This window comes from Acanthisitta chloris, unplaced genomic scaffold, assembly GCF_000695815.1.
Source record: "Acanthisitta chloris isolate BGI_N310 unplaced genomic scaffold, ASM69581v1 scaffold21188, whole genome shotgun sequence".
NCBI classification, from domain to species: domain Eukaryota; kingdom Metazoa; phylum Chordata; class Aves; order Passeriformes; family Acanthisittidae; genus Acanthisitta; species Acanthisitta chloris.
The window spans coordinates 1-11,730 of record NW_008686802.1 but is presented as its reverse complement, the minus strand read 5'-3'; the positions used below and the strand labels follow the sequence as shown (position 1 = coordinate 11,730).

The 11,730-nt window shown below is 44.0% G+C and overlaps 1 protein-coding gene across 1 annotated transcript in view; it reads left to right on the top strand.

Annotated features, from left to right (window-relative positions):
* Window positions 1–10,214, top strand: part of DENND5B (DENN/MADD domain containing 5B) — a gene marked incomplete at its 5' end in the record, with an annotated part of 48,627 nt that extends 38,413 nt beyond the window's left edge. The window contains 7 exon segments of the mRNA XM_009080344.1: window positions 587–718; window positions 1,443–1,595; window positions 2,109–2,187; window positions 3,366–3,447; window positions 8,634–8,762; window positions 10,051–10,170; window positions 10,172–10,214. Of these exon segments, the coding sequence (XP_009078592.1) occupies window positions 587–718; window positions 1,443–1,595; window positions 2,109–2,187; window positions 3,366–3,447; window positions 8,634–8,762; window positions 10,051–10,170; window positions 10,172–10,214 (738 nt within the window).
* Between the last annotated feature and the right edge of the window lie 1,516 nt (window positions 10,215–11,730).

Genomic DNA, 11,730 nt, shown 5'->3' with positions numbered 1-11,730 from the left:
CTTGTCCATACTTCTCAATTACCACCCCACATTAAAAACACGAGTGATCTGAAGTGTCAGTTTTGTTTAAAATGAGCTTCACTTGTAACCAAGAAGTTAATTGACGATGAAGTCAAGTCTTACTTTTTCCACATAAACTATCCAGATGAAAAGTGTATTTCTGCTTCTCATAAATGGTTTTCAAAGGATTTCAATTTGTGTATAGTCTGGTCACAAATTAGATTTTTTTTTTTAAATGAGAATCAAATAACAGAGGAAAGAGACTTTACTTGGTATTTGTACTTTATTGCTGAATGAGGCTATTACACTTCTATGCACTTGCTGTGGCTAACTTCGTGCTAACAGCACAGTTCACTAGCTAATGTTGACTGATTCTGTACCATGCAGGAAAACATCTTGCTTTTTCTGTTGTCAAAAGGGAGCATTCCACTTCTCCAGCCTGACACCTAAACATCAGACAAATCAAGATTTTTCTTCCTAGATTAACACTAGGTCATTCCTTTTCACCAGTATTTGCTTACCTAGGGTTAGGATGAGGAGAGCCCCTCTGACTTGTAATATCTAAAGTTATTCTCTTTGTTTTTAGAAATACATGCAGGAGGCAAGGAGTTTAGGAAAAAATTTAAGGCAGCCCAAACTCTCAGACCTCTCTCCAGCTGTGATTGCACAGACCAACTGCAAATTCGTGGAAGGGTTACTGAAGGAATGTCGCATGAAGGTAGGTCATCCCCTCTGTGTTCTCTCCTTGCTTACACTGAGCCTCTAAAGAGCATCTGCAGATGGTCTCCTGGCTCACAGCTGGAATGGCACTGGTCTGTTGCAATACCAGATTCTGGCAGGGTGAATATCCCTCTAGTGTTACATTTTTAGCAGCTACAAAAGAAAGGAACATGTTATTGCTCTTCTGTTTGTGTAGTCAGAGTTGATGGAGAGAGTGAAAAGGACAGGAAGGAGAATCAGCATGATCAGATGTCTTAGGGAAGATTTCCTTTAATTGTGCATATTCATATGTAGCCTAAACAGAATGGGCTCAAGACCCTTAGTCTAAAGGGAAGCATTCAGCATGTGTGACTCTTGTGCATATTGTTTATGCACTGTAATGGCTGTAACAAGAAGAAAAACAGAAGCTGAGTAAGACTGAAAATGTATCTAGCCCTGTACTCTGTTTTGCTCTGTTCTCTGCTTGGTAATAGATCAACAGCATAGGAATAGGACAATAGATAAAGAGTATAGAAATAGGACAGCATAGAGAAATCATGCAAATGGGATTTTAATAATTGTTCTTTTAAATTTACCGTCTCTGGAAATAAGATTTGAAGTTTCTCTGGTCAGGCTATTAGCAATGGTTTCTAGATTAAGCATGTTTAAGTAAACTCATCTATAAAATCTGTCCATGTTGGATGATATTCTTAGGAACTTTGGGGGATTTTTTCTATTTATAGACTAAACGCATGTTGGTAGAGAAGATGGGCCATGAAGCAGTTGAGTTGGGACATGGAGAAGCCAACATAACAGGACTGGAGGAAAATACATTGATTGCTAGTCTCTGTGATCTGCTAGAAAGAATCTGGAGCCATGGTCTGCAGGTCAAGCAGGTTGGTAGCTGGAAGCCTGGGGCTTTGTGTGTACAGTACTCCAGCAAATACTGAATGCCATCTCTACCTTTTAAGCTGCTGCTCAGTAGTGTCATTCCAGCATGAAGCGGGAGCTGTCTTTGGGCTCAGAGTCCCTGGTTCATATCTTGATCTGAGGAGTTTTGGGTGTTGATTTTTTGGGGGATGGTTGGGGTGGGTTTTTTTTTTTCTCTTTTTCTGTTTGAGAGGTACCTCTGGAAATTGCAATGAAGTTGTCAAGTACGTGTTTGGTTTCTTCTCTTTCAACCTGCACAAGGGAAACCCGGAAGAAGGACAAAGAAACAAGGTGGGTGGTATGACTGTTAGGTCAGTGGGATGGTCCTCTCCTCTTTCTGAGGTTTCATGGCCCAAGAGAGGATGATTGTCATTTCTGAATATTTTAGCCATTTAAATGCCATTCCATAATTGAGCCATGTTTATTGGCCTCTTTTCCCTGATTTATTTAAAGCTACATACTACATATTTCATTTTCAGGGGAAATCTGCTCTGTGGTCGCATTTACTTCAGTACCAGGAGAGAGAAGAGAAGCAAGAGCATAGTGCAGAGTCCCCAGGTGAGTACATGGCAGCTGACTCCATGAAAGGTCCACCACAGCAAATGAATTTGGGCCCAGGAGGAACAGTGCAACCATGTGAAACCCATGCAGGATTTTCAGTGTGTTTGCTTGCTAAGATCACATTTACATTTTGAGACTTTTCATAGTCATTGTGAACCTGCCTTGATGTCTGGGCAAAATAGACTGACAGTGTTGGAGGCAAAGGAACATAGTTACTATCCTTGTCTGGAAAATCACTTGATTGTTCACTGTCCTCATTCCCTTTTAATCAGCAATGAATGAGGTGTGAGATGCAGTGCTTCCACACAAGATGATTTCTGAATAAGCTGAAAGTGTGGGATAAGACATATGAACATAATCTGTCTCTCAAATCCCAATGGCAATAACTCCATCTTCAGTAAATCTTTTTACTGGTGGATGGTACAGTTCAGCAATTGTGTCATTAATCTCTGTACATCAGTCTAGGTGCTCGGTCTACACTTTGGCTTGGCTGTTTACAATCACTGAATTACATCTGTGTTGTAAGGGAGGTTGGTTTTCTGATGACCTTGAGATGCCCAGTGGCTGGGATATTGGCTAAATCTCTGAACTTCAGTGAGTCATCTTCCAAGGACTCTCCAATCCAAATCCTGCAGATAGGACTTGTATGATCCGTCCTCAAAGACACATTTATGGGCAAACTAGTGTCTCTCATGCAAAGTCTTTTTAATAAGCTTCAGTGAGTAATGCACTAAACAATCTGGCTGGCAGGCACAAATTCCTGAGAGCAAAATGTGTCACTACAAAGCTGTTTGATCCGAGTAGCAGAGAACACAGAAATGCCTGGCATTCTTTGCATTGAATATGTTACAGTAGCTTAATTTTATTGAGTTCTTCTATGAGCTTTCCATCTTACTAATAAAACTCATTGTTGTACAGATTTATGTTAATGTATTTCACATACCATAAAGGAAGCTAAATCTCTGAGTTCAGTGCTGGATTAAGGAAGGAATAGGTAATGTATTCAGTGTTTTTCATTTTGTCTACTTCCACATTTCCAGGATAGAGTTAATGATAATGCACAGAAACACTGCAGTCACCAGCCACTGAAGATCTTTTCAGCTGTATGTAAAACAAATGCATTGCAGACTGTTACTGTAGTGTTGTGTTAACTTCATATATTTTCTCCACTGTAGCTGGTGTTGGAACAGAGAGACGAAAGTCTGATACAGGAATTACTCTACCTACATTGAGGGTTTCGCTGATACAAGATATGAGGTACATGATCTGTTTCCTAAAGCATTAATTATGCTTTTAATTGTGTAGCATAAGGTAAAGATCCTCACTGGCTTTGGGTCTGTCTACAAAGGCTAAAGAGAATTAAATCTTGCCTTCAGCCCACATTCAAATCCACAACACGTTGCCTTTCTGTTTTGAAAACCATTTCTTGCATGTCCACTTGATCTGTTTTAACTAAAAGGCAATTAAAACCCTACATGTTTTACTGGGATTTTTGTTTTCCCAGAAGGGTTCTTCCAGCAATAAAGCCAGTTTCTGCCAATAACAGAGCAGATATGTTGAATTCCATGGTACTTTGAGTTTGTTTCTTTTTGTTTGTTTGACTGAGAAAGTGCAGTTGATAGACAAAGCAAAGGGACATAAAAACCTGTTCACGATGCCTGAGCAATATCCTTTCCTTTCAACTAGCATTTTATGTCAAATGGTAATAAATTAATAAGTTTAGAAATGTATTTGAATCTAGAATTTGGGTGAGTTTAAAGCTGGGACGTGAAGTTAGGGCACATGCTCTGCAGGAGACCACAGCCTGGCTCTGGAGACCTTTTCAAGCAGTTTTGGTTTGGAACCAGAAGGATTAGAGGGTAAGAAAAGGTGGAGGCTGGTGTGACAGCACCAGGCAGAAGTTCCTTAGGGCATCACTTTGATCAAGCCACTGCCAGGTCAGGCCATTGTTTTGATGCTTATCTTGCCAGCTAAGGAGTGCAGTAGGGTAAACTAAAAAGTGCCATGAAAAAGAGAGGAGGAGTAATGCAATAATGCTCATCTGTAAAGAGCTGCTGGCAATTTAGTGTGTGAGACAACATGAGTATTGTTTCTTGTAATACCATGTCCTTCTTCCCTGTAAAAATATGGCAAAAAGTCTTACATTAAAAATAAGATTAATTGTAGTTAGTTCCCAAAACACTGGTGACAGTGATGTGATTTTTTACTACGTGCGTTGATACAGATATAATTGATTCTGTTGCGAGATCACACAGATTAGTCAGACTTTTCTGAAAGAAAATTGCTGTACTTCCCACCTGCAATGTGCTGCCTTTTTGTTTGATGCTATGTACTTTGAGTCTTCTGCTCTGATTTCAAAGAATATGACATGCCACAGAAGGCTAAAACAACATGCAAAAGACAGAGAGAGAATATATACTATATACAGTGTAATTAGGAATATAATGCCAATAGGTCATTTTGAACATGTGTCTGTCATTTTAGCATCCCTCTCATGGGACTTGGCAGCTATCTACTTAATTCAGTTCCGTGAGGCTGACAGGCATGTAGAGGGTCAGTGTGAGGAAAGGATGAAGGAGGATCTGGAGCGGAAACTCGGGTGCTGGGAGGGGATTGCTGACAGAGGAGACTGTGTGTGCTCACTGCTGCGTGCATGGGGCTCTGCCTTCCGCTTCCACTTGAGCAGTGAAAGCCCAGCACAGATCTGAGCTCTCTTGTTTGAACCACAAAAGTACCTCTGTTGCTCCTCAGACAAAAAGTACAGAAGTAGAACATTAACTTTTGTAATATCTTGGGTACTTTTGGTTGTCCACAAACATGTCTGGTCCTAGCAAATGCCAGGCAGATGGTGAGTTGAATTTGTTATCTGTAATCTCGTGGCATGCTTTCTCCTGCTTGGAAGGAGTGCTGCTTAATATTTGTTTGCACACACAGATTCAGGCTGAAGTTAGAAGGATGGGTAATTGTTAAATTGCTGGGGTTGTGGTGCTAACTCAACTAATGGCTAGAGGATTAAGCACTGCCTTAAGCACAGCTTGTTTTTGATGGCTCATGCAAGGTTATGTAAACAGCTTAAAAAGCAGGGCTGAGTCACAGTCACACTCTGAATGTGCCATGAGACTGTGCTACAGGTAACACGGTGTGTCCTCTGCCTCCCTTGCAAAGCCAGGTATCTTAGATGTGGTAAAGAAGATGCGCAAGGTGTTTATTTCGGTTCTGAGCACGAAGTCTTGGCACAAGCATGTTTGCAGTTATTCTCTTCAGCTTTTCCCCTGGCAAAGATCTGCAGCATCTCTCCCAGCCTTCTTCCAGCTCCCCCTCAGGCTCCTGCTGCAGCCTGCTTCCAGCATGGCCTCACCCATCAGGCACACAGTTGTGCATCCAACTCGACCAGGCACACCAAGGCAACTCCCCCAAACCTTTGGCCCAGCTGGGTTCAAGTTTCTGATCTTTACCCTTTGGGCAAGCTCTTCCTTTCCTATCAGCACTTGCTTTCATGCCTATGTTTTGCCTCCCCTCTGGGGAGTGCTTGCAATGCAGGATGTGAGAGCTCAGCACTGGGCTTAAGCACTGATGCTTAGCCCACTGCAGTGAAAAAAAGCAGGGTTAGCAAAGTCCTGCTGCCTGCCTGGGACGAGGCTCATTCCTGACTGGGCTGGGATGGGGAGTGTGCACACCATCCTCAAGGGCATAGCAACTCTGAACAGTTGTAACCTCTCTGTCAGCACAGCTGTTTGCAGAGGGCATGTCTCACCATACCTCAGGCTTACATTTGACAGGGTAAATAGATTTTTCTTTATTGCTAATGGGATTAAAAGCAAGTCCCAACCAGGGGAGGTGCATTGAAATGGTTCTTCAGTGCTCTGACAAGAAGAGTTTGCTGTGTAGTGGTGAGTATACAGTGCTTACACTTAGGTCACTGAGCTGTTCTGATTCTACCAACTGAAAGTGAAATAAATTTGGGTTCTTGAATGCTCTGTTCTGTTACACTCTGCTTTTGCTGACACCAAGACTGGTTACTGAATCTTCTTAATTTCTCTGTCAAACTGCGTGGTTTCAGATCCTTATTTTTCCCAAATGTACAATTAATGCTAATCTAGTCTGGACCAGAAACAGGTAATGAAGAGGCACAGAGCATGCATGGAATAAGGTTGAGTCTATCTGTATTTGAATCCTCTCACACTGAATTAACATATTCTGCTCAGTGTTTTATATTAGATGTAGTTCAGGCAGAGCACTCTGGGGGAAGAGGAGGGAGGGAGATGACAGTCTGTGCCTTGATCTTCCTGTCTCCAAAGATAGTCTGAGGAGAGTGTCTCAACACGATGTAGTTGAGTGGAGCATGCATCTGGTTTCTCAAGGACTCCCGATCATGTGTCCAGCTGTCTGGGCTGTTAAATCTAATGCTGGTTGCCATGTTTTGAGCCAGGAAGGGCTCTCCAGTGCCAGGGGCAAGGTTCTGGGCAGCAATGCAGCTGGTGGGCATCACAGGGAGGCTGCTGAGCTGGATTATTGTGCTGGTTTGGGCTGAAGTAAAGTTAACTTTCTTCACAGTGGCTAGTATGGGGCTGTGTTAAGGATTTGTGCAGAGCACAGGGTTGATAATATAGAGATTTTTTGGTTATTGCTGAGCAGAGCTCACACAGACCCAATGCTTTTTTTGCTTCTCACACTGCCACGCTTGCAAGGAAGTTGAGGGTGCATGGGAGATTGGGAGGAGACACAGCTGGGACAGTGACCCGAACTGACCAAAAGGATATTCCATACCATATGACATCATGCTCAGTATATAAGGTGTGAGGAGAAAGGAGTAAGGGGGGACATTTGGAGTGATGGCGTTTGTCTTCCCAAGTTACTATTATGTGTGCTGGGCCCTGCTCTCCTGGAGATGGCTGAACACCTCCTGCCCGTGGGAAGTAGTGAATTAATTCCTTGTTTTGCTTTGCTTGTGTGTGCAGCTTTTGCTTTCTTTATTAAACTGTCTTTATCTCAATCCATGAGTTTTCTAGCATAAAAGCGAGATATATATGTACAGCACTGAGCTGCGTGATACAGACACTTGGATTGCAAAGGTAGACCTGTGTTTTGAGAATTGGGGTAGGTCAGCCTGGCAGAGAGCAGTGCTGCTGGGCTTTGTCTGCTGGCCACTTCATCTGTGCAGAGCAATCTCATGTTTCTGGACAGCACTGTTGTACTTTGCAAATTTGCTCTAAAGGGCCTAGGCCTGTTACATGAGAGGTTCTGAAAACAAGAGTTCTTTTCTCAAATCACGCGGGGTCTAAATATAATACAAAGCACACTCTTGGGTGTAACAGATGGGGGAAAGCACAAGACAGTCAGACTATACTAGTCAATGTAAAAAGCATCAGTCACAGCATGACTTTGTTGGATTTCCCTTTGGAGTAAATATTGCCGCATTCTCTAACACTCAGCAATGCGTGGAGAGCTGTCAAGGAAGAGGCAGGAGTTGGACAGTAAATTGCAGCAGCTGATGAGTTCAGACTGCAGCTGATGGTGTTTGGAACCTGCCATGGAGATTTGGAGGGCTGAATCACCTGCGCACTTAACATGCAAACAGCATGAAAATTAAGAAATTGCAGCCTTTTCTTTCCCCTGCTGTAAAATGTTACTCATTTTTCTTTTATTTAACCAGGTGGGGGGGAGTTTGGAAACAGCTTCCCCCTGCTGTGGCAGTTCTCTCCCTTTTCTAAAACTACAGTTTCTGCCATTCTCCAAACTGAAATGTAAGAAGTTTGAAAAATAAAAGCCAAACCATAGAAGAATTCCCCTATGGACCAGTTCTGCTTTCCTACAGATGAAGCATGTGAAGGACTGTTCAAATTATCACTTACATGAGGGCCTCTTATATCCTTGAAAATGTGATTCTTCTTGGAGCTTCCTGTTGCTGTTTTTGCCCCACAGTCCTCATTTCCTCAGATTTCCCATTGCTGCTGCCCCTCAAGGGGTGTGCTAGAGCCTTCAGAATAGACTGTGGTTTGGAGAAACTCTCAAGATACGTATTCATCCTCTCCCAGACATACCTGTTCAAGTCAGCAGCTTGAGGGAGCAGCTGTGATGTGTGTCTCATACGGTGGATGCTTTTTTTAGGTGTTAGCAGTGTCCTTCTACCTCAGGCAATGCAGGGATGAGCAGATTTACTGCTCCTCACCTTGGCCAAGCAAACACAGAGCAGCTGATGCAGGGGATAGTGCACCCAGATTGCAACCTGCCATGCCCAGGAGAAGCTGTTCTGTGTCCTCATGCCAGCCTGGGGCTACCAGGGATCTCTGTGTGGGGCTCTGGGGACCCTGCCAGGGGTCTCTTTAGAAAAGATGTCAGAAGACACTTTCCAATTCAGCTGCTGCATCACATTGGACGTTGCTCTTTGAAGCATGTAGAATTTCTATGATTCATCTATTTATTTTATTTCCCACACATTTCAGGCATGTTCAGAACATGAGTGAGATAAAAACTGATGTGGGACGAGCCCGAGCCTGGATAAGGCTTTCTCTGGAGAAGAAGCTTTTGTCTCAGCATCTGAAGCAGCTGCTTTCCAACCAGGCACTTGCAAAGTAAGCTGGTTCTTTTCCTCGGTGGTTCACTTTCACATCTGTCTGTGGTGTCTCAAGGTGCTGCGGCTTGGGGCACAGCCACACATCCTGTATGTTACTGTAGTTTCCAGCTAGAAGGTGATTGAACGGCAGAGAGTAACTGGGGGAGGGAGTACTGCCCACTCGGTAGGGCAAGAGGCTGCTCATCTGCATAGAGAACACCTCACAGTTCTAAGGAAGGAGGCATTAGGTCTTGGTCAGATCAGTGCATTGATCTGACCTGACGTGGCAGCCCTACAATCACTGTGCCTTGTGCAGATGAAGCAGCAGGGGCAGCAGTGCCCCTTTTCTCACAGCAGTGCTAGGTGGACTTAAGCCAAACACAGGCCCCAAATCTGACTGCAGTGTGCTGGGTCAGGGGCCAGAGCTCCAGCCACTTAGCAGCTGCCCCAGCCTTGCCTCCTTTTGCAAGCACAGGCATTTAAGGATTTGCCAAAAATGTTCCCTGACTTCATTTTATCGAAACAATGCATTTAGAAAAAAACCACAAACCTGAAGAAAACATCCCAGCTATTGCAGGTCATTCTGGCTCTGTCATGAGTTGCATGCATGATTTATGCCAAAAACTAATGAATACTCAGATCTGTTAACAGGAAGAAAGAGAAGTAACTGGAGGCAGTCACCTCCTGGGTGATGAGCTAAAGGCATGGTGCCAGACCTGTCTTTGCCTAAAGTTTCATCTACATCTGTCTACCTCAGCAGCTCTTTGGGAGTCTGTTGCCTACAGACTACAGGCTGTGTCACAAGCTCTGTGCTGTCTCAGTGGGGCCAGGCTAATTCCTGGTGTGCCTTGGCACTGCTTTGGGCAATTGACATACACTTGAGCCCTGAACTGAGAGTGGTGGGAGGACCCCAGCTGCTGCTTGGTGCCTTCTGCTTAGTTTTCTCTGTTTCAGGATGGAGCGGAGGGAAGATTAGGTTAGGAGACAAGGCTACTCCACAGTGGGGAAGTATGGGGAAGAAAAGAGGTTGGTGTACATTGGTTCAGGTCTGCTGCTGTGATAGTTTGTGTCTGTGCTTGCCACAAACTCAAAACTGAGATGAACTCTGTAGCCTTGCTGTGGGAGTGAGGTCTGTAAAACACATGTAGCACGTTTATATGCCCCGTGAGCTTTTAGCAGCTTGTGTTAGTGGGGAGTCATACCTCCTATTAAGGTCCACTCTTCATTTGGTGTTTTGAGACTCAAACACCTTTTACGATACATACTGCTTTTTCAACAACAGCATGCAATGTGTTTGTTTCTACCAGGAAACTTTACAAGCGTTATGCTTTCCTGCGCTGTGAAGAGGAACGGGAACAGTTCCTGTATCACCTGCTCTCGCTCAATGCTGTGGATTACTTCTGCTTCACAAGCGTCTTCACCACAATCAGTGAGTTGGAGAATCAATTTTTTCCCCCTGAATAAAAATTAGTTGCTGTCATGATTTGTAAGAGATGATGCTCCTGGTGCCTGAGTAGCTGAGTCCTTATCTGGAAACACTGGTTGTTGCTTCAGGGCTCAGGGGTGCTGGGTGTTGCTCTGGAAACCAGCTGGAGAGCCAAGGTTGCATGGGAGTGCTCTGGATAAGAGCATTGCACAAAGGAGAGTAATCAGCAGAGAGTGCAGCTCTTTGTATAGTTTCTTTCATCTTCCCTCCCAGGCAAGTGCTCTACATCCTAATGCTTCTTTCTGGCCTTCACTAAGTGTGCATCCTAACAGCCTGCTCTTCTCAGACTGAGATTGAAGGATGAAATATAAGGCACCTTGTGCTCCACCAAATATTTTAAATCTCTTTTTGTCTCTCTTTAAATGCCAAAAATATTCCCTCCCTCGTCCTCTCTTGTAAGGAAGAGAGCAGACATTGAACTGATACCTGAAAATGAATCTTTGTCTCTGCAGCACTGGTCAGTGTGGAGAAGGCAGGATCCCATGAGATGACCTAATTTGGATTTGCCTAGGCAGCCCTTAGTCTTCATTTCCCTGCCTGTTCAGAGTGAAATGAAGCAAGTTTTACATGGCTGTCAAAACAGGCACTCATTCTACTTTTTCCTCCTCTTAAAGCAATAAATTCACTCAGAACTAGCACGGTGCAAAGAGATTTATTCATCCTTCATTACCTTATTTCTGTGGGGCATCCAACTTGACAGTTTTCCCCTGTAGGACAAGTGCTAGGAATTTGAGGGTAGTGTTTTGAGTTGCAGTATCATTGGATGGCACACAAAAGTAAAAAAGTCTGGCTTAGCTTCCCCAGTCAAAAAGGCAGCTTGTGAAACATAAGGAGAGAGAGAGAGAGAGTCTTGCAGAGCTAGAGGTGCAGTATTGGAGTCGAATCCACACTGGGGGGAGGGGAGTGGGGGCGGCAGTCATTCGCTTAAGCATGTATGGGTGGTACAGATTTAAAAGCAAAAGAATAAAAGGTAAAATTAGAAGAAATGGGGAAGTGTCCACAGAGACATATCAGACCTGAGACTTTGGTCATGTCAGCATGTCTTAATGCAGCCTTTCAGTACTTGACACTGACCTGTAAGAGAAATGAGGACAAACATTTTAGCAGTGTCTGTTGTGATAGGGCAAGGGGCAATGTTTTTAAAGTAAAAGAGAGTCAGTTCAGATTAGCTATAAGGAAGGATTTTTTTACATTTAGGGTGGTAGACCCTGGCACAGATTGCCTAGAGAAGTTGTGGATGTCCTATGCCTGAAAACATTCAAGGTCACATTGGATGGGGCTCTGAGCAGCCTGATCTGGTTGAAGATGTCCCTGCACATTACAGCGGGGGGTTGGACTAGATGACCTTTAAAGGTTGCGTCCAAACCAAATTGTAATGGTTGTGACATTCCTTTCCCTCGTAACCTGCCGTGTTGTCCCTTAACCCGCAGTCCACCCCCCGCAGCATCCTTATCCTCGCCCGACTGCGGAGCCCTCCTTGCTCCCGCCCGGCTCTGCCGCG